Genomic DNA, 22,357 nt, shown 5'->3' with positions numbered 1-22,357 from the left:
TTATGCATTTGCATTTATAGAATGAAGTAAAGCTTTCTTAGTTACATTTTAGTATTTTATCATGTTGCCTCTATATTTGATGAACTTTTTTGAGCCTGTTTGGCGTCAAATCTGATAATTCTATGAGGTATTTATAATCTATATCATGTAAATATATCCTTTTGATTTTATTGTGCTGCATGGTCAATGACATGGTGTTACACACAGGTAGCTTATTTTTCATCTCAGGCTAACAATTTTTTAATTTGATTTAGATGAGGCAGTTGCTTGGCCAGTCCAATGCTTTTATAATTTTCTCCTTGAGCTGTTGCATTACTGAATTTGCTCTGTGGCAAGATGTACTATCTTGCATAAAAAAAATTAGCACTGTGATCATTAGAATATAACAACAAATGATCATTCAGCATTGATTTGCAGTTTTCTCCATTCATGTCATGATTCTTAGGGAGAATGTACAACCCCCTGTAACCCCACTTACTACCAGATCATCCCCACACCATTACAGAATTAGGATGCTTTACTATTTTCATTGTCTAATGAGGCAAGTAGTGGCTGATATTACTTGGCTATCTCAGCTTTCCATATTACTTTACTCCAATTTGAAACTGTCCACTATATTTTCAGGCTGAAGCCAAGCATTTTATATGCTTTTTATGTGTGACAAGGTTTCTTGGCAGAATGACATGATGGCAGTTTTAAATCCTTCAGCAGATAGTATTTTTATCATTTGCTCTTGATACCCCTGCAAGGATTTTGGTATAACATTTTTTCAGTCGACTTGCATAGAGGGTTAGGTTTTTCAGCAACTCATACTTCGTTAGGTTATCAGTCACCTTAGTTGGTGTCCAAGCTCAACCAGACTCTAGGATGAGATGATGTTAGAAGGAAGCCCACAATCCAAGACTAAGTGTCTGAATGGTGGACTTACCCCAGCCAGTACATCTTGAAATCTAGGTTAGAGACATTTTCTTGCTTTCAAGTGAGAAAGATGGCTCTTTCTTCCTGGGACTACTTCTTAGGACCAATATCAAACACAAGGGGTATGAACAGAAGTTGCATCCCCACTCTCAAGGGCATTGGGTAAATAAGGCTGCAAATCATGTTCATTGTGTGACAAAAGACTGTACCACACTGTCAGAAATATGATATTCTCAACTTAAGTGAGAAACAGGATTCGTTTCACAAATAAGATGTAACTCATGAAAGTTTTATTTTAAACAATAATGTTTGTATTTGTATTTTTCGGAGACTGTATATAAATGGCTCAGATCATTTTGCAGTGAATAAACAATACTCTATATAAATCTTGTGAATAAATTATATATGGTATCAAAATTTTGTAAATAAAACAATGAGTAAGGGATATGATACATTTGAAATTTATATAGATAAGTTATATGTGAGTGATGTCACCATGGTTTTTTAATTTGTTTATGGATGGGGTGGGGAGGGAGGTAAATGTGAGGGGGGGCTTGCAAACTTTAGATATATATACTGAACCAACTAAGGTAAGTTTGCCAGAATGTTTTCCTGTTCTTGATTTTTTTCATATTCAACTTTCCGTGTTGGGGGTAGTGCCCAGAACAGAAGAAAAAATGACTTCACTTGCTCACATCCAATCCCTAGCTATCTTGTATAATGCACCAAATCCAGAGCCCACTATCCACAATCTATCATCCCTGTAAACCACATTGCTCCAATTTTCTCTGACACTTGCATGCTTCACACTCCCTGCATGTTCATTTAGGCCCCAAGCCATCAAAGCATCTTTCATTCATCCTTCCACCTCCTTTTTGGTATCCCCCTCTCCCTTGTTCTTTCCACTTCTGACATGTATACCCTCTTAGCCATCCTTTCCTCATTCATCCTTTTTGTATGTCCAAACTGTTCAGCATGCCTTCTTCAGGGCTTTATACATACTCCTATATGTCCAAACTCTTCAGCACACCTTCTTCAGGTCTTTCATACTTACTCCTCGTACTACCACACATCTCTCTTACCCTTTCATTTTTTATTCGATCAACCCTCTTTGCATCATGTATTGTCATCAGACATTTAATTTCCAACACATTCAACCTATCCTTTACATTTTTGTGTAAGGTCCACAGTTCACATCCATACAGCACCAATGGGACTACTATGCATCAAACATACACATCTTCACCCTCAAAGACAGTGAACATTCTTTTCACACATATGTCAATGCGCCTAATGCCTTTGCCTTGCCCCCCATCCAGTGGTTCACTTCAGCTTCCATGGTTCCATTTGCTGCCATATCCCTTACCAGGTATCTAAAGCACTCCTCTTCTCTTTATTCAAACTCAACACTCCAAATGACCTGTCTCTTTCTACTGCTAAACCTAATAACTTATTCTCATTTACTCCAACTTTCTCCTTCACACACCCTCCCAAACTTAGACACCATTTTCTGCAGTTTCTTGCCCAAATCTGCCTAAGTGCCAGATCATCAACAAACAACTGACTTTCCTTCCAGGTTTCCTCATCCCCATGAAATTATGTAACTGCTTCTCTTTCCAAGATCCTTGGTTTAATCTCATTGTCCCACCCATAAACAGATTGAACAGTTATGATGACATCACACACCCATGCTGCAAACTTTCCTTTACCTGGAACTACTCACCTTCCTTTCTACTTACTTGCACATATGCCTTACTCTCTTCATAAACACCTCAGTGCTTCAGATGATTTTTGTTCCATGCCATTTATTTGTAGCATCCTCCACACAGAATCCTATCAACCTGATCATATGCTTTCTCATACAAATCCTTGTTTCCCTAAGCATTTCTCACATATTCTTCAAAGCAAACACATGATCCACACATCCTGTAATACTCATTAAACTGCATTGTTCTCCTGTTTGATGCTCTGTGCATGCCACCACCTTCTCAGTCACCATTCTTCCATATAACATATTAGGTTCAAGCAACAAACTTACATCTTTGTAATTCAAACATTCACCTTTGTTCCCCTTGCCTTTATACAGTGGTGCTATACAGACATTCTGCTACTCCTGAGGTACTTTACCATGATCCATACACATTGAAATCCTAACTAACAAATCAGCAAAAATAGTCATCTCTTTCCTTAAGAAATACAACTGCAGTACCTATTTTCTCTGTGCACCATACCACTTGCCAAGACTTTTTTACTTCACAAACCTTCCTGACCCAACCCCCTTCATCTGCCACTCTTTCATCAAACTCATTCTGCACTTCAGATAACTCACTTCATCTCATCTTCACCTCATATCTGCCTGTTACCGTTTACCCAAATGTCCCCTTCACTGATGTTCCCATTTACTCTTTTGTTTTCCTTGTTTAGCCTCTTTTCATATGATTTTTTTTATTTTCCCAGAAGTTGCTGATACTCACTCACCCCAACTTTAATTTGCCTCCTTTTTCAGCTCTTGTGCCTTCCTCTTGACCTCTTCCTGCTTTTTCTTGTACATTTGCCATGCCTTCCTTGTAAATAACATCCATACATCTCTTTTTCATTGGCAACTTAACCTTGTCTTCTCACCACTCACCTCTGACTTTTCCACCACCCCCACACTCTTCTCTCACAAATACCAGCAGTGTTTTCTTCAACACCTCCCATTCTTCACACGCTCCCTTAGCTTCATTTAATCTCACTTTTGTCCATTCCTTACTCAATTTCTCCAGGTATCTCTTCACATGAGCCTCTTTTCTAAGCTCATTTACTTGTACCACCCTTTTTCGCCAACATAATTTCACAAAACCTCTGCATTTCTTCACCCTCACCTCCACCAGGTAATGAGCAGACATCCCAACAGTAGCCCCCTCTCTCTTTTGAATGCTTTTCAATTCATACATAATCCAGTACAGCTCACATATCAAATTTCTTGTTCCACATATATGTATGTATGTATGTCCCTTTTTTTAAACCAGATATTTCCAATCTGCATGTCGTAGAAGGCGACTAAAAGGGAAGGGAGCAGGGGGCTGGAAATCCTCCCCTCTCGTTTTTTTTTTTTTTTTTTTAATTTTCCAAAAGAAGGAACAGAGAAGGGGGCCAGGTGAGGATATTCCCTCAAAGGCCCAGTCCTCTGTTCGTAACGCTACCTCGCTATTGCGGGAAATGGCGAATAGTATGAAAAAAAAAAAATTCCAATCACTTGTCCTTTTCCAGCACATAGCTCCACAGTCCATTTACCACTTCCATTCATCTCGCTGAATACCCCATGGCCCCAAGTTATACCTTCAACTGACACGGTACTCACTTTCGCTTTCAAATCATATATCTCTGATACCCAATCTTTTGCATTAGAACCAGACACCCTCACTTGGTTGCTTCCAAGAAAACTTCCTCTATCCTTCTTTTCTTGGCCAGGTGCAAAAGTTGCAATAATCACCCACCTCTTGTAATCCACTTTCATGTTTACCCATATCAGTTTGGAGCCCACTTCCTTGTTCTCACACATTCCTACAACTCCTTTAGAAGAAATGCTACCCCTTCCTTAGTCTTTCACACCCAAGTTTCCCCAAAGACATTCCCAAATCGTTAGACATAGACATACATACACAGATCACGCAGAGTCCATGGTCCAAGTGAAGTGGTCTGGCCTTTACACTACTGAAAAAGATGTAGTCCCCTTGAAGGCAATATAAGAAAAGGATGGTAAAGCTAAGGTTCTCTCCCCATACTACCCTCCCTCCTACAACGTGCCATATAGGAAACAGGAAGAGAAAATTATTTATTTATTTATTTTGCTTTGTCGCTGTCTCCCACTTTAGCGAGGTAGCGCAAGGAAACAAACAAAAGAATGGCCCAACCCACCCACATACACTTGTATATACATACATGTCCACACACGCAAATATACATACTTATACATCTCATTGTATACATATATATATACTCACACAGGTTATTAGGTACAGTAGGGTTGAGGGTCAAGTAATTGGGAGGTGAGTTTGAATGGAGAAAAACTGGAGGAAGTGAAGTGTTTAAGATATCTGGGAGTGGATCTGGCAGCGGATGGAACCATGGAAGCGGAAGTGGATCATAGGGTGGGGGAGGGGGCGAAAATTCTGGGAGCCTTGAAGAATGTGTGGAAGTCGAGAACATTATCTCGGAAAGCAAAAATGGGTATGTTTGAAGGAATAGTGGTTCCAACAATGTTGTATGGTTGCGAGGCGTGGGCTATGGATAGAGTTGTGCGCAGGAGGATGGATGTGCTGGAAATGAGATGTTTGAGGACAATGTGTGGTGTGAGGTGGTTTGATCGAGTAAGTAACGTAAGGGTAAGAGAGATGTGTGGAAATAAAAAGAGCATGGTTGAGAGAGCAGAAGAGGGTGTTTTGAAATGGTTTGGGCACATGGAGAGAATGAGTGAGGAAAGATTGACTAAGAGGATATATGTGTCGGAGGTGGAGGGAACGAGGAGAAGAGGGAGACCAAATTGGAGGTGGAAAGATGGAGTGAAAAAGATTTTGTGTGATCGGGGCCTGAACATGCAGGAGGGTGAAAGGAGGGCAAGGAATAGAGTGAATTGGAGTGATGTGGTATACCGGGGTTGACGTGCTGTCAGTGGATTGAATCAAGGCATGTGAAGCGTCTGGGGTAAACCATGGAAAGCTGTGTAGGTATGTATATTTGCGTGTGTGGATGTATGTATATACATGTGTATGGGGGTGGGTTGGGCCATTTCTTTCGTCTGTTTCCTTACGCTACCTCGCAAACGCGGGAGACAGCGACAAAGCAAAAAAAAAAAAAAAAAAAATACACAGACATATACATATATACGCATGTACACAATTCATACTGTCTGCCTTTATTCATTCCCATTGCCACCCTGCCACACATGAAATAACAACCCCCTCCCCCTGCATGTGCACGAAGTAGCGTTAGGAAAAGACAACAAAGGTCACATTCGTTTACACTCAGTCTCTAGCTGTCATGTATAATGCACTGAAACCATGGCTCCCTTTCCACATCCAGGCCCCACAGAACTTTCCATGGTTTACCCTAGACGCTTCACACGCCCTGGTTCAATCCATTGACAGCACGTCGGCCCCGGTATACCACATCGTTCCAATTCACTCTATTCCTTGCACGCCTTTCACCCTCCTGCATGTTCAGGCCGCCCAATCACTCAAAATCTTTTTCACTCCATCATCTTTCCACCTCCAATTTGCAGAATTAATATATTTGAAAGAAATTTTTATAGCAAGGTCAAATTAAAGTCAGTGTGAATTTGTCTTGAATCCCATCACCAAAGAGATGCAGCCTTCTACTTTTTGATGTAAAGCCAGGAATAAAGATATATTTTGAATTCCAGGCCTCTTGACTTACAATGCCTGCAAAAAAAAACCCATGATGTGGAAGGATCATACAGTACTTTTCCCATGTTCTCTTAGAGTAGGCTACATGTTCTAATCACTGTTAATGTGTTATCACCTGATGACCAAGGCATGGTCAGTGGTTAAGAAGGTAGCATTATATACCAATACTTGTTAATGATTGTTTAAAAGAATAATTGAATACTGGAGAGTGGCAGTTGATGTTCATGCCTAATTTTGAATATATGAATTGTATTACTTCTGTTGTTCCATCCTATAGAAATTGGAATATAAGAAGTAGGAGGTTTCTAGGTCCCTGCTCCTGCCCTTTTTAGTCACCCTCTATGACACAGGGAATATGTAGGAAATATTCTTTCTCAAATTGATTGATGACTAAAATATTTTTTTAATTTTTTTGTTTAACCTCCATATTGAGGCCCACTAAATTTTTTGGATTTCAGTGTTAAGGGGTTGAATTGGGTTAATCTTTTAAGAAACTGATGAGGGAATCAGTTTAGGGTAACCATTGTTATCTCATACATTACACTTATTAATTGTATTGGACAAATACAAGCTAACTCCCATCGTTCATCTGAGCCATTTCTTAATTTCTCACCTTCTCATAGAAATAAAAATTTCATCCAACCTCACACTTCAGCCAACAGTACATACAGGAAAGAATGTATATTCCCAGATGGGTCCAAGGAATTTCAAAATGATAAATATGACATGCTGTGTCGGTAGGCTTGGTAAGCACAGATGTGAGACAGATTTCCTAAAAGTTCTAGTAGCCCAAATTTATATTATCAGAATATGAAATCAGTTTATTATGGCAAATGACTGGAAATATTGCTAGCAATTGATATATTTCAAAATTATGAAAGCAGGGCATTTCTCAAAATTGTGTGTGTCATATTGTTTCACAAAAAGTTGTAAGATACATTTTTAACATGTGGACCTCCATCTCCTGACATGTAATAGGGTTATGTTCCTGGAAACCTTGTCACAAGTTGAGCATCATAAATTGAGTAACTGAAACCCTTTATATAAGGGGGAATTATGTATCTGAATTTTTTTTTTTTTTTTTCCATACCTAACTCTTAGGTATGGAATATGCATGAAGCAACTTAGCCAAAGAAGAGCTTAGCATGTTCTCTAATAATTCATTTTAAATGATAATGAATTATATGAAAACTTACCAGAAAATTTGATGAGAGCTTGAGATGAAGGTGGAGGGGATTTGGATGGAGTAAGGGTTTGAGGAAGGGATGGGGAGGGTTACCAGGGTTCTCTGTATTACACCTTACTTATCTGACACCAACTGTTGCCAAATTACACATAATACAGACTTTCCATAGTCCATCTTAGCCGTCAGGTTTTCTAAATGAAATGCTAGTAAGGGCTTAATCAGAAAATATCCTGGAAAAGTGTTGAGAAGTCTTTGGATGCCTTGAACTCTGTAGAAAGGGGCCAGTGAGAAAGCGATAACAGGTAGAGATGAGGTTAAGGGGCTTTGGAGTGAGTACTTTAAAGATTGCTGAGTGTGTTTGATGATATTGGTGCTTAGGTTGGGTAAGTATGCAGTGAAACTGGTAAGGCAAGCAGTTTAGTAAAAAAAAAAAGAAAAAGAAGTGGTGATGAAACCCTAGCATAAGATGAACTGTTGCAAGGTAGATTCAAGCGAGAAACTGCAGAAGCTGGTGTTTAAGTTTGGGAGAGTATGCGAAATGAGAAAGTTAAGAGAAAATGAGAATAAAAGAAAGATTATTGGTTTTAGCAGTGCAAAGAAACAGGTTAGTTGGGGTGTGAGTTTGAATGAAGAAAACTTGGAGGAAATGAATTGTTTAAGATGCCTACGAATGGACTTGACATGGAATGGAACCATGGTAGCTGAAGTGAATCCTAGTGTGGGTGATGGGGTGAAGGTGCTAGAAGTATTGAGGAATATATGGAAAGATAAGTCACTGTCTAGGAGGGTGAACATGGGTATGTTTGATGATATAGTAGTCTCAGAGGTGTTGTATGTGCTGTAGATGAGAATGTATGGAAGAGGGTGAATTGTTAGAAATGAAAAGTTTGGGGATAGTATGTGGGTTGAGGAAGGTTGATCAAGTTAGAAATGATGGGTTAAGGGAGAGATGTGGTAAAAAGAAGAGTATGATTGAGGGAGGTGAAGAGGTTTTGCTGAAATGGGTTGGACTTGTGGAGAGAGTGAATAAGGAGAGGTTGACAAAGAGCTTATATGTGGCAGAAGTAAAGGGGACAAGGGGGATCGGGAGACCAAATTGGAGATGAAAAGATAAAGAGGATAATAGTTTGATTACTTGGGGCTTGAACATGGAGGAGAGTGTAAGTCTTGCAAGGGATATGGTGCCAGCAGACTGAACTAAGGCATATGAAGTAATCAGGGGAAACCATAGAAAGGTCTTTGGGACCTATTTGATAGGGTTCATAGTATAGTTTTGGTGCCTCACACCTGACAGGTAGAGAATGTATGTGAATGGATGACACCATTTATTTGCCTGTTCAATAGGCTATCTTGCCAATGCAGTAAATGGTGAACATGGGAAAAAATCAATACTAATTACATAAGGACAAAAATATCTTAATGTATCCTGAGAGCCTGTATCATTATGAGAAAAGATTATTTATATGTCAAGAATATAAAGTTATTTTTTTATATGTCTAAAGTACAAGGCTTACTTGATGCAAGTCAAGAATGTACCCTAATTCTCAAGTATTTTACGTGTGAATCATCTCAAATCAAACCGTCACAAGTTGGGGATGGTGATACTCTGACCCCTTAGGAAATGCGACAGAGATAAAACACATGTACACTGAATTCACCTATCAGTCATCAAATGGCCCCCACCCCATACTCTCCCACGTATGAACTTAAGTTCCATCAGAAGTACACCCATCTGAAACTAAACTTCCTTAAAAAAAAAAAATCTATTGCGTGGATACCATGCAATTTTCAATATTACAACAAATATTGATTCAGCATATCATAGGACCCCACATTCATAAATTGCAACTCTCTAAATAACACCTAACTTCTACTCCTGACTAGTCCTGCACATACCCAGCCCAAACAGACACACATCACCATACTTCAGACCTGTGGTCCCAGCATGCAGATGTGGCTGACTTCTTGAGTGCTGTGGGAGCCCCTTGAAATGAGTCCTGGGGTTGGGAGATTCAAGGATCATTCTAAATGGTTGATTTTTAAGGAGAGTATAAAGTAGGTTAATACAGTATAGCAGCAAATATTTTATACATTTGTGTTAGAAGCTATTAGATATTATTCAGTCATGAGCATTTTTAGGGCTATAATATACATTGGAGTGTCAAGAGCTTTTCCAATTGATGTATCACCCAAATGCAGCTTTAGCAAAAGTTAAGAGCCTGAAGTATCTTCTGTTTTCCTTACCGAGGGTAATATTCTGTTTCTCAGAAACTCAGACATTATTTTTACAGATGGAAAGAAGTTAATTGCATGAATAGCTCCTTTTTCATTATGATTATAATGCAAGTCTGGAATGGATAATATTTTTTCCTGATAGTTAAGGAAATTTTTAAAAAGGAAGACTTGGACTTAGGAGAATTGATTGTGTGAATAGTGAAGTTCAGAGGAGCTGGGATATTTTGTAGGGAGTAGTCTCTTGAATTCACAAGCAGTTCTTTGTTTATAGGGACAAGCAAAAAAATTATGAAGAGAATGACTTAAGAGTATGCCAGTATTGATGAGATGAAGAAGAGGCTTGGAAGGATGAAAAGCTGAAGTGATGGATAGATTATGACAGTGATGATTGTAATTGTTTGGGCATTTAGCATGGATGTTCAATAACTGATTTCCTTTGCAAGTTTTAATTTTTCTTATATATTCATTGAATTATTCTTAAGTACTAATAACTTTCCTTGAGATATACTGTAAGTTATATATGCAGGTGATCGAATATTCACTGTAGGTGTTATGTGTTATGTACTATCATTTATTTATGATTTTGTGTGGTATCATTCCCAAGTTTTTTAAACCCTAATTGAGAACATATTCATTACTTATTCAGATAGTCTTTTAAAGTTTGATATGTTTAATATTTCTTATGTTAGCTATCATTCTTTGGCCATGAAGTAAAATAATTTAGTTAATTAAAATCACTAACTTTAATTACTTCTTAGGTGGGCCAGCGGCATGGGGGTTTCCTAGGTATTTTCCAGCGAGCCTTGTCACGGGCCTCAGCTCACATTTGGTTTGAACGTTCTGAGTCAAAAGATCGCTTTGCAGTAGCAAGGAGGTTACGAGAGCATGTTGAGGATCCAAATAAACTTCCTATCCTGATATTTCCTGAAGGCACGTGTATCAATAACACATCTGTTATGCAGTTTAAGAAAGGAACATTTGAAGTTGGAGGGATCATCTATCCTGTTGCTATCAAAGTAAGTTATTTCATATAAATGTAACACTTATTCAAGTTCGACCCTAGGGCTATCCTTGAGTAAAATATCCCTTCATCCTTGATTATCATTGAAATTGACTAAAGTGGTTTGATATTGATTTAGTGAACCTAGCCTTATTTGAAATTCCATCTTTTAGGCATAGACTTAGGAAGTTTCCCCGGAATATATTTGAACCCCCTTATGATATTGAGAAAGGAATTAATGTTTAAATTATTTAGTCTGTATGCATTGCTTACCATATGCTGGACACATGAAGTGTATGTTTTCAATATTTTAGTTCACAAATGATATGTAATGAGCAGAGTTATAGCATGTTTAGGTATACAGTGTGGTATATTTATGACCTGGTAGAAGCTGAATACATACTTGATTGGCTGGATATACAAAGTGTACCAGAAATGCATATGTGCATTTGCAGGGACAGATGTGTTCATCATTTAACCTTGATGAAATTTAATTCTAAAAACATTGCCATCTCTCCAAGTCATTGATTTTGTGCCTCATATTATCATGATCCTTACTACATTGCTGATGACCTGTGGCCACAAAGTTTAGGAGCTTTGCAGTAGCGAATCACATTATGTCATGTTTCCATATAAATAAGGGGTTAAGGACCATGGGGGAAAAATATACCCAAAATGTTATGTAAATCATGCAAATAATGTACCAATTAATACTCAAAGGGTTCTCCAAGCAATGAAAATAATATGCAACATGTACTGCCTATATGTGTCACACATTTTTTAGGACTCTAGGACAGGCTAAGTAAGCTTTTTTGTATATTCTTTTTGAATATGTAGATAACGATTAGTTCATGCATTGGTGAGAACCTACTAGAGAAATGTAAGTATAAAACAATACCTTGAGAGTGCAGATGATAAAATATACCATATCATGCACCAAAAAAATAATGAATGTTTTTTAACTGAATACAGTCATTCACCATGCCTACCTGAACTACAAATATCCTACTGTATTACTCACATATCCATTATTTCTATTTATATGTTACATGTTTTTAGTGCATGTATTAATCTTGAACCTCCTAAAGAGAAATGGACAAAATACATGAAGAACACACTTTACTGTATCCTTCACTGGGGATGATGAACACTTTGAATTGTGAGATGACCATTCCAAATTCCCTACCATGAACTGGAAACATTTTAAACTGTACACTTGTACAACCCATATTCCTGATAGTGTATATTTTTTTTATATTGTACTCTGTGCAATTCATTATTAATGTATTTTAGGTGTATAAATTAGTCATAAACGTACTAAAGAAAACTGTGAATGAGAATATTTAAAAGATATAATTTCACTTGAGTGAAAGATGGAAGTTATGAAAACAAGCAGTGTACCTGTAGTTGCAAGGTAAGTTTGTCCTCTGTTTTTTTCTTTATGTAGACAAGTCATTTGGGAGGTAAGTTTGAATGGAGAAAAACTGGAGGAAGTGAAGTGTTTTAGGTATCTGGAAGTGGATTTGGCAGCGGATGGAAGCGGAAGTGAGTTACAGGGTTGGGTAGGGGGCGAAAGTTCTGGGAGTGTTGAAAAATGTGTGGAAGGTGAGAACATTATCTCGGAGGGTATGTTTGAAGGAATAGTGGGTCCAAAAATGTTATATGGTTGTGAGGCGTGGGCTATAGATAGGGTTGTACAAAGGAGGGTGGATGTGTTGGAAATGAGATGTTTGTGGACAATATGTGGTGTGAGGTGGTTTGATTGAGTAAGTAATGAAAGGGTAAGAGATATGTGTGGCAATAAAAAGATTGTGGTTGAGAGAGCAGAAGAGGGTGTTTTGAAATCGTTTGGTCACATGGAGAGAATGAGTGAGGAAAGATTGACAATGACGATATATATGTCAGAGGTGGAGGGAACGAGGAGAAGTGGGAGACCAAATTGGAGGTGGAAGGATGGAGTGAAAAAGATTTTGAGCGATCGGGGCTTGAACATGCAGGAGGGTGAAAGGCGTGCAAGGAATAGAGTAAATTGGGACGATGTAGTATACTGGGGTCGTCGTGCTGTCAATGGATGGAACCATGGCATGTGAAGCGTCTGGGTTAAACCATGGAAAGTTTTGTGGGGCCTGGATGTGGTAAGGGAGCTGGGGTTTCGATGCATTATACATGACAGCTAGAGACTGAGTGTGAACGAATGTGGCCTTTGTTGTCTTTTCCTAGCGCTACCTTGCACACATGCGGGGGGAGGAGGTTGTTATTTCATGTGTGATGGGGTGGCGACGGGAATGAATAAGGGCAGACAGTATGAATTATGTACATGTATATATGTATATGTGTGTATGTGGATGTGTATGTATATACATATGTATGTGGGTGGGTTGGGCCATTCTTTCGTCTGTTTCCTTGCGCTACCTCGCTAACGCGGGAGACAGCGACAAAGTATAATAAATATAAATATAATTTTTTTTTTTTTTCCAAAAGAAGGAACAGAGAATTGGGCCAGGTGAGGGTATTCCCTCAAAGGCCCAGTCCTCTGTTCTTGACGCTACCTCGCTAATGCGGGAAATGGCGAATAGTTTGAAAGAAAAGAAAATATATAAATATATATAAATATATATAAATATATAAATATATATAAATATATATAAATATATATGGTAAATTATATGGGAGGGTATTGATTGAGAGGGTGAAGGCATGTACAGAGCATCAGATTGGGGAAGAGCAGTGTGGTTTCAGAAGTGGTAGAGGATGTGTGGATCAGGTGTTTGAAGAATGTATGTGAGAAATACTTAGAAAAGCAAATGGATTTGTATGTAGCATTTATGGATCTGGAGAAGGCATATGATAGAGTTGATAGAGATGCTCTGTGGAAGGTATTAAGAATATATGGTGTGGGAGGAAAGTTGTTAGAAGCAGTGAAAAGTTTTTATCGAGGATGTAAGGCATGTGTACGTGTAGGAAGAGAGGAAAGTGATTGGTTCTCAGTGAATGTAGGTTTGCGGCAGGGGTGTGTGATGTCTCCATGGTTGTTTAATTTGTTTATGGATGGGGTTGTTAGGGAGGTAAATGCAAGAGTTTTGGAAAGAGGGGCAAGTATGAAGTCTGTTGGGGATGAGAGAGCTTGGGAAGTGAGTCAGTTGTTGTTCGCTGATGATACAGCGCTGGTGGCTGATTCATGTGAGAAACTGCAGAAGCTGGTGACTGAGTTTGGAAAAGTGTGTGGAAGAAGAAAGTTAAGAGTAAATGTGAATAAGAGCAAGGTTATTAGGTACAGTAGGGTTGAGGGTCAAGTCAATTGGGAGGTGAGTTTGAATGGAGAAAAACTGGAGGAAGTGAAGTGTTTTAGATATGTGGGAGTGGATCTGGCAGCGGATGGAACCATGGAAGCGGAAGTGGATCATAGGGTGGGGGAGGGGGCGAAAATCCTGGGGGCCTTGAAGAATGTGTGGAAGTCGAGAACATTATCTCGGCAAGCAAAAATGGGTATGTTTGAAGGAATAGTGGTTCCAACAATGTTGTATGGTTGCGAGGCGTGGGCTATGGATAGAGTTGTGCGCAGGAGGATGGATGTGCTGGAAATGAGATGTTTGAGGACAATGTGTGGTGTGAGGTGGTTTGATCGAGTGAGTAACGTAAGGGTAAGAGAGATGTGTGGAAATAAAAAGAGCGTGGTTGAGAGAGCAGAAGAGGGTGTTTTGAAGTGGTTTGGGCACATGGAGAGGATGAGTGAGGAAAGATTGACCAAGAGGATATATGTGTCGGAGGTGGAGGGAACAAGGAGAAGAGGGAGACCAAATTGGAGGTGGAAAGATGGAGTGAAAAAGATTTTGTGTGATCGGGGCCTGAGCATGCAGGAGGGTGAAAGGAGGGCAAGGAATAGAGTGAATTGGAGCGATGTGGTATACCGGGGTTGACGTGCTGTCAGTGGATTGAAGCAGGGCATGTGAAGCGTCTGGGGTAAACCATGGAAAGCTGTGTAGGTATGTATATTTGCGTGTGTGGACGTATGTATATACATGTGTATGGGGGGGGGTTGGGCCATTTCTTTCGTCTGTTTCCTTGCGCTACCTCGCAAACGCGGGAGACAGCAACAAAGTATAAAAAAAAAAAAAAAAAGTATACGTTGAAATGTATAGGTATATATATGTGCGTGTGTGGACGTGTATGTATATACATGTGGATGGCTTGGGCCATTCTTTCGTCTGTTTCCTTGCGATACCCCACTAACACAGGAGAGAGCAACAAAGTATAATAAAATAAATAATAAATCTCCCATGCTGATAGGCTTCTAGGTTTCAGACATTTTCCCTTATATCTTCAACTTACTGAGAGAGAGGGAGCATGTGTGTGGCAGGGTGGTGGCAGGAAGGGATGAAGGCAGCATGCATGAATATGTACATGTGTATATATGTATGTCTGTGTGTGTATACGTTGAAATGTATATGTATGTATGCATATGTGGGCTTTCATGAATATACATGTATATGTGGGTGGGTTGGGCCATTCTTTTGTCTGTTTCCTTGCGATACCTCACTAAGGAGCAGTACTATATACAAGGACGAATCAATCCTTTGTATAAATAGAGTAACTGCTCAGAAGAGAAGTTTCGACATCTAAACAGGGCACCCAGTTTCTTAGAGGCAGACTTAGCTATTCCTGTAATGTTGGGTTTCCAAGAAGAGTGGATGTCACAGTAATACCAAGTATGTGCATTGGGTCAAGAGTTAGAATTACAGAACTGTCAAAGGAAAAATGAGAGTTGTGAAGAGTTTTCATTAAAGAGATGGGTAGAAATTTGGTCTTGGAGGCATTAAACTTCACAAGATTTTGTGCACCCCACAGAGATATCCTGTCCAAGTCTGAGTTTATTGAGGAAGCTGTGTCAAGACGAGATGTAGATTGAGTGAGAGAAGAGGGAGCAGAATAGAAGGATGTGGATAAATGCAGTGTTGAGTGTTCAGCGTATGAGTGCATTGGATTATTTGTGAAGGAGAGGAAATCGTTGGAAAAAGATAAAAAGTGTAGGGGACAGGACAGAACCCTGAGGGACTCCACTGTTGATGGAGAAAAGGGGGGAGGCTGATCCATCAACAACAACAGAACCAGATCGGCAGGAGAGGAAGCTGGATATGAAGGAGCAAAGTGAGGGAGGGAAGCCAAAAGAGGGGGAGCTTAGAGATGAGACTCTGATGCCACACCCTGTCAGAAGCCTTAGATATGTCAAGGGAAACTACAAATTGACTCCCCCCAAATCTTTCAGGGATGATGACCAGATATTATTAAGATAGGAAAATATCATCAGTGGATTTCACCTTACAGAAGCCATACTGGTGATAAGAGAGAAGACTGATGTTCTTGGTGACAACATTTACATAGAGATTCAGAAGTAACTGATTTAAAGATTTTGTGTTATGACCAAGTTGCAGGTTAAGTGTGACTCCCAACAGTAAATAAATGAATGATGACAAACAAAGCAGTCCCAAAGTGTTTCCCTGTTAAGGTATATGAATGTTGAGTTTCATATAATTAAAGAAGAGAATGGATAAAGGAAATAGATTTTAAAACATTTGCAATAAGAATCATATGAGTAAGATGTGTGTGAAATGAATGTCATAACATTTTAAGTGCGAAAAAGAAAAAAATTACCAGTGAATGAATGTCAGATGACTGAAGTATGATACAAAATATACATTGAATGAAGTGTTCACTGTAGATTTTAAAGTATTTTTTGTTGGAGGATTTATTTTGCAAATTGGTAGAGCCCTTACAGGTTATTGGTTTTTTTTTTTTTTTTATAATCGCTGTTTCCTGCATTAACATGGTAGCACAAGGAAAACAGATGAAGAATGGCCCAACCACCCACATACATGTATATATACATAAATGCCCTTATTATACATGTACATTTCAACGTATACATACACAGACATATACATATATACACATGTACACATTCGTACTTGCTGCCTTCATCCATTCCCGTCACCACCCCGCCACACATGAAATAGCATCTAACCTCCCCTCAAGGTAGCACCAGGAAAAGACAAAAAAGGCCACATTCGTTTACACTCAATCTCTAGCTGTCATGTGTAATGCACCGAAACCACAGCACCCTTTCCACATCCAGGCCCCACAAAACATTCTATGATTCACCCCAGACACTTCACATGCCCTGGTTCAATCCATTGACAGCACGTCGACCCCAGTATACCACATTTTTCCAATTCACTCTATTCCTTGCACACCTTTCACCCTCCTGTATGTTCAGGCCCCAATTGCTCAAAATCTTTTTCACTCCATCCTTCCCCCTCCAATTTGGTCTCCCACTTCTCGTTCCCTCCACCTCTTGACACATATATCCTCTTCGTCAATCTTTCCTCACTCATTCTTTCCATGTGACCAAACCATTTCAAAACACTCTTCTGCTCTCTCAATCACGCTTTTTATTACATGTCTCTTACCCTTTCATTACCTACTCAGTCAAATCGCCTCACACCACGTATTGTCCTCAAACATCTCATTTCCAACACATCCACCCTCTACACAACCCTATCTATAGCCCATGCCTCGCAACCATATAACATTGTTGGAACCACTATTCCTTCAAACATACCCATTATTGCTCCCCAAGATAACGTTCTTGCTTTCCCCACATTCTTCAATGCTCCTAGAACCTTTGCCCCCTCCCCCACCTTGTGACTCACTTCTGCTTCCACGGTTCCATCTGCTGCTAAATCCACTCCCAGATATCTAAAACACTTCACTTCCTCCAGTTTTTCTCCCTTCAAACTTACATCCCTATTGACTTGTCCCTCAAGCCTACTGAACCTAATAACCTTGCTCTTATTCACATTTACTCTCAGCTTTCTTCTTTCACATAACTTATCAGACTCAGTCACCAGCTTCTGCAGTTTCTCACCTGAATCAGCCACCAGCGCTGTATCATCAGCGAACAACTGACTCACTTACTAAGCCCCCCTCATCCACAACAGACTGCATACTTGCCCCTCTCTCCAAAACTCTTGCATTCACTTCTGTAACGACCCCATCCATAAATGAATTAAACAACCATGGAGACATTCACCATGAACCATACATACATTGAATATCCTAACCAACCAGTCAACAACACAGTCATCCCCTTTTTTAATAAATTCCACAGCAATACCATCCAAACCCACTGCCCTGCTGGCTTTCATCTTCTGCAAAGCTTTCACTACCTCTTCTCTGTTTACCAAACCATTCTCCCTGACTCTCTCACTTTGCACACCACCTCAACCAAAACACCGTATATCTGCCTCTCAGTCATTAAACTCATTAAAGAAACTTTCAAAATACTCACTCCATCCCCTTATCACTTCACCACTACTTGTTATTACCTCCCCATTAACCCCCTTCACTGATGTTCCCATTTGTTATCTTGTCCTATGCACTTTATTTACCTCCTTCCAATATGTATATATATATATTGTGCTGTCAGTGGACTGAACCAGGGTATGTAAAACGTCTGGGGTAAACCATGGAATGGTCTTTGGGGCTTGGAGGTGAATAGGAAGCTGTGGTTTCGACGCATCACACATGGCAGCTAGAGACTGAGTGTGAACGAATGTGGCCTTCTTTATCTGTTTTCCTGGCACTACCATGCTGAAGCAGGAGGCAGCGATGCAGTTTCATGTTGGGCGGGGTGGCGCCAGGAGTGGATTGAGGGCAAGCATGAATATGCACATGTATATATGTGTATGTATGCATGTATATGTATGTGTATGGGTGTGATTATGAGTGGATGTGCCTTTCTTCATCTGTTTCCTGGTGCCACCTCACTGATGTGGGAATTAGTGGTCAAGTAATGAATAAATAAATATATATATTGTGTTCGCTCATTTTATTTAACATTGATGATGGTTTTTGCATGATTCTGAGTTATATGAAATAAAGATTTGTTTATGGTTTTTACATGATTTTGAGTTGTATGAAATAAAGTTTTGTTTGTCTTTGGCTTTCCAGGGTTAGTTTTCTTATGGGTGATATTTCAATATTTTGATGAAAAATATTTACCCTCTGTATTAATTTCAGTATGATCCAAGGTTTGGGGATGCATTTTGGAACTCTTCTAAGGAATCAATGTTGAGCTATATCTACATGATGATGACTTCATGGGCTATTGTCTGTGATGTTTGGTATCTTCCTCCAATGATAAGAAGGGAAAATGAAAGTTCAATTGACTTTGCTAATCGTGTGAAAGCCGAGATTGCTCGCCAAGGAGGCCTTGTTGATCTAGTATGGTAAGTTATTCAAACATTGCATTTTCTTATCCATTAAGGATATTATGTTGCACATTTAAGCAGCAGCAATCTAGTATGATCCAAGGTTTGGGGATGCATTTTGGAACTCTTCTAAGGAATCAATGTTGAGCTATATCTACATGATGATGACTTCATGGGCTATTGTCTGTGATGTTTGGTATCTTCCTCCAATGATAAGAAGGGAAAATGAAAGTTCAATTGACTTTGCTAATCGTGTGAAAGCCGAGATTGCTCGCCAAGGAGGCCTTGTTGATCTAGTATGGTAAGTTATTCAAACATTGCATTTTCTTATCCATTAAGGATATTATGTTGCACATTTAAGCAGCAGCAATCTACTATGATATGGATTACAAATTGGCATTGCATATCTATGCAGTGATCACCCATAGCATCCTTGTAGCATGGGGAAAATGTAGATACCAAGTTTTATTTTGAAATATTTATCTTTTAATTGCCTGCCGAATCTTTGAAGATAATTGCATCACAAAAACTTTTATGATACTCTTATTTTTTCTGCTAATCATTATTTTTTCTTGTCTTTCCTATCATTGTGTCATGTATTTTAGCCCTGTAACTACTCCAAAATATATGTGCGTCTTGCGAATCACTGCAAGTGATTATTTATATATTTGGATTGAGATTTCCTGTCATCATTTTAAGGCTGAGTTCTGGGTAGGGGTGTACATGCGTGGGTACCAAAAGTCTGCACATATCATGTTCAGGTACTCTCTAGGCAACAGATAGTACATAGACCATGTAGGTGATGCCCCCATTAATACATATGTCTCTTTTCATGCTATGTTGTATGGATGTAATTCTTGAGCCTTAAATATATAAGAAAGGAAATTATATGCTTGAGGATGTTATATTGGGTGATGTGGGTTGATCTTGCGAGGAATGACAGTACAAGAGAGGTGTGGTAGTGGTGTAAAGTTTACTTTGGTGACTGATTTTACACACAAGCCTGCCTGAGTTCGAACCTTGTTGCACCACTGAAGTTATTGTAACAGGCAGAAATTAGGGGAAGAGGAGATGGAGTATTTTGAAGGGCTGTTAAATTATTAAGAGGAGATGCGAGTGTTTCGAAGGACCATTGAATGGGTTAGATGATGGGATGATAGATGTCGGGTGATTGGGCCAGGGAAGTAAGCAAAATAAGGGTCAGGGTGATGTGGCAGTTAGTGTTCCTGACCGTGACGCATTCACGGGCCGTTCAGGGTCAAGCACATAGGTTTGAATCGTGGTTATGGCAGTCGGTCCACAGTCAACCCAATTGTTCATCCACCTCTAGGGTTTGGTCAGTAAAGTGGAAATAGAAGGAGTCAAATGGGGAGTCGAAGTGGGGTGTTTGAATTTATGTGGATGTAACCAAGATGAGAAGAAAGGAGAGATAGGTAGTATGTATGAGGAAAGAAACCTGGCTCTGAGTGAAACGAAGCTCAAGGGTAAAGGGGACGAATGGTTTGGAAAAGTCTTGGGAGTAAAGTCAGGGTTTGGTGAGAGGACAAAGAGCTAAGGAAAAAGTAGCGCTACTCCTGAAGCAGGAGTTGTAGGATTGTGTGATAAAGTGTAAGAAAGTAAATACTAGATTGGTGTGGGTAAAACTGAAAGTAGAGAGAGAGAGGGAGAGAGAGAGAGAGAGAGAGAGAGAGAGAGAGGCAAGTGTTTTGGAAGCAGCTGAGTGAGTGTGTCAGCAGCTTTAGTGCATGGGACCAGGTATTAGTGATGGGTGAATTACATGCGAAGGTGAGTAATGTGGCAGTTGAAGGTATAATTGGTGTACATGGGGTATTCAGTGTTGTGAGTGGAAATGGTGAAGAGCTTGTGGATTTGTGCTGAAAAAAGACTGGTGATTGGGAATAGCTGGTTTAAAAAGATTTTTTTTTTTTTTTTTTTTTTTGCTTTGTCGCTGTCTCCCGCGTTTGCGAGGTAGCGCAAGGAAACAGACGAAAGAAATGGCCCAACCCACCCCCATACACATGTATATACATACATCCACACACGCAAATATACATACCTACACAGCTTTCCATGGTTTACCCCAGACGCTTCACATGCCCTGATTCAATCCACTGACAGCACGTCAACCCCGGTATACCACATCGATCCAATTCACTCTATTCCTTGCCCTCCTTTCACCCTTCTGCATGTTCAGGCCCCGATCACACAAAATCTTTTTCACTCCATCTTTCCACCTTCAATTTGGTCTCCCACTTCTCCTCGTTCCCTCCACCTCCGACAACATATATCCTCTTGGTCAATCTTTCCTTACTCATTCTCTCCATGTGCCCAAACCATTTCAAAACACCCTCTTCTGCTCTCTCAACCACGCTCTTTTTATTTCCATACATCTCTCTTACCCTTACGTTACTTACTCTATCAAACCACCTCACACCACACATTGTCCTCAAACATCTCATTTCCAGCACATCCACCCTCCTGCGCACAACTCTATCCATAGCCCACGCCTCACAACCATACAACATTGTTGGAACCACTATTCCTTCAAACATACCCATTTTTGCTTTCCGAGATAATGTTCTCGACTTCCACACATTCTTCAAGGCTCCCAGGATTTTCGCCCCCTCCCCCACCCTATGATCCACTTCCGCTTCCATGGTTCCATCCTCTGCGAAATCCACTCCCAGATATCTAAAACACTTTACTTCCTCCAGTTTTTCTCCATTTAAACTTACCTCCCAATTGACTTGACCCTCGACCCTACTGTACCTAATAACCTTGCTCTTATTCACATATACGTAAGTATATGTATGTGAGTAGGAGAGATGGTCAAAGGGCATTATTAAATTATGTGTTAATTGATAGGCATGTAAAAGAGAGACTTTTGGATATTAATGCGCTGAGAGGGCAGCTGGTGAGATGTGTGATCACTATCTTGTGTAGGTGAAAGCAAATATTTGTAGAATTTTTCAAGAAAGAGGAAAAAAATGGGGAGAAAAGAGTGGTGAGAGTAAGTGAGCTTGGAAAGGAGACTTGTGTGAGGAAGTACCAGGAGAGATTGAGTGTTGAATGGCAAAAGGTGAGAGCAAATGACATGAGGGGAGTGGGCGAGGAATTGGATGAATCTAGGGAAGCAGTGATGGCATGTGGCTTGAGAAAGGTGGAAGATGGGCAGACTAGAAAGGGTAGCGAGTGGTGGGATGAAAAGTAAAATTGCAAGTGAAAGAGAAAAGAAAGACATTTGGATTATATTGGAATGAAAACTTAAGTTTTGGAAGACAGCTTTGGTGGAGGTAGTGAAAATTTATTATTGCATTTTTGGATGTATGAATCAAATGTTAAT

The 22,357-nt window shown here is 39.7% G+C and overlaps 1 protein-coding gene across 7 annotated transcripts in view; it reads left to right on the top strand.

Moving 5' to 3' along the window:
* Positions 1-22,357, top strand: part of Gpat4 (Glycerol-3-phosphate acyltransferase 4) — an 86,887-nt gene that overhangs the window by 62,544 nt on the left and 1,986 nt on the right. For 6 of the 7 annotated variants that reach the window (XM_071682048.1, XM_071682046.1, XM_071682047.1 and 3 more), the window contains 2 exons: positions 10,506-10,763; positions 18,824-19,309. In XM_071682048.1, coding sequence (XP_071538149.1) covers positions 10,506-10,763; positions 18,824-19,036 — 471 coding nt within the window. In that variant the 3' untranslated portion in view covers positions 19,037-19,309. Of the gene's footprint in view, positions 1-10,505; positions 10,764-18,823; positions 19,310-22,357 lie in introns of those variants that run through there. The other variant, XM_071682053.1, reaches the window with a different exon arrangement.

The sequence above is a fragment of the Panulirus ornatus genome, chromosome 33 (assembly GCF_036320965.1).
Source record: "Panulirus ornatus isolate Po-2019 chromosome 33, ASM3632096v1, whole genome shotgun sequence".
Taxonomy (NCBI): domain Eukaryota; kingdom Metazoa; phylum Arthropoda; class Malacostraca; order Decapoda; family Palinuridae; genus Panulirus; species Panulirus ornatus.
Note: the sequence above shows the minus strand (reverse complement) of the source record. Positions and strands in the feature narration are given on the sequence as shown.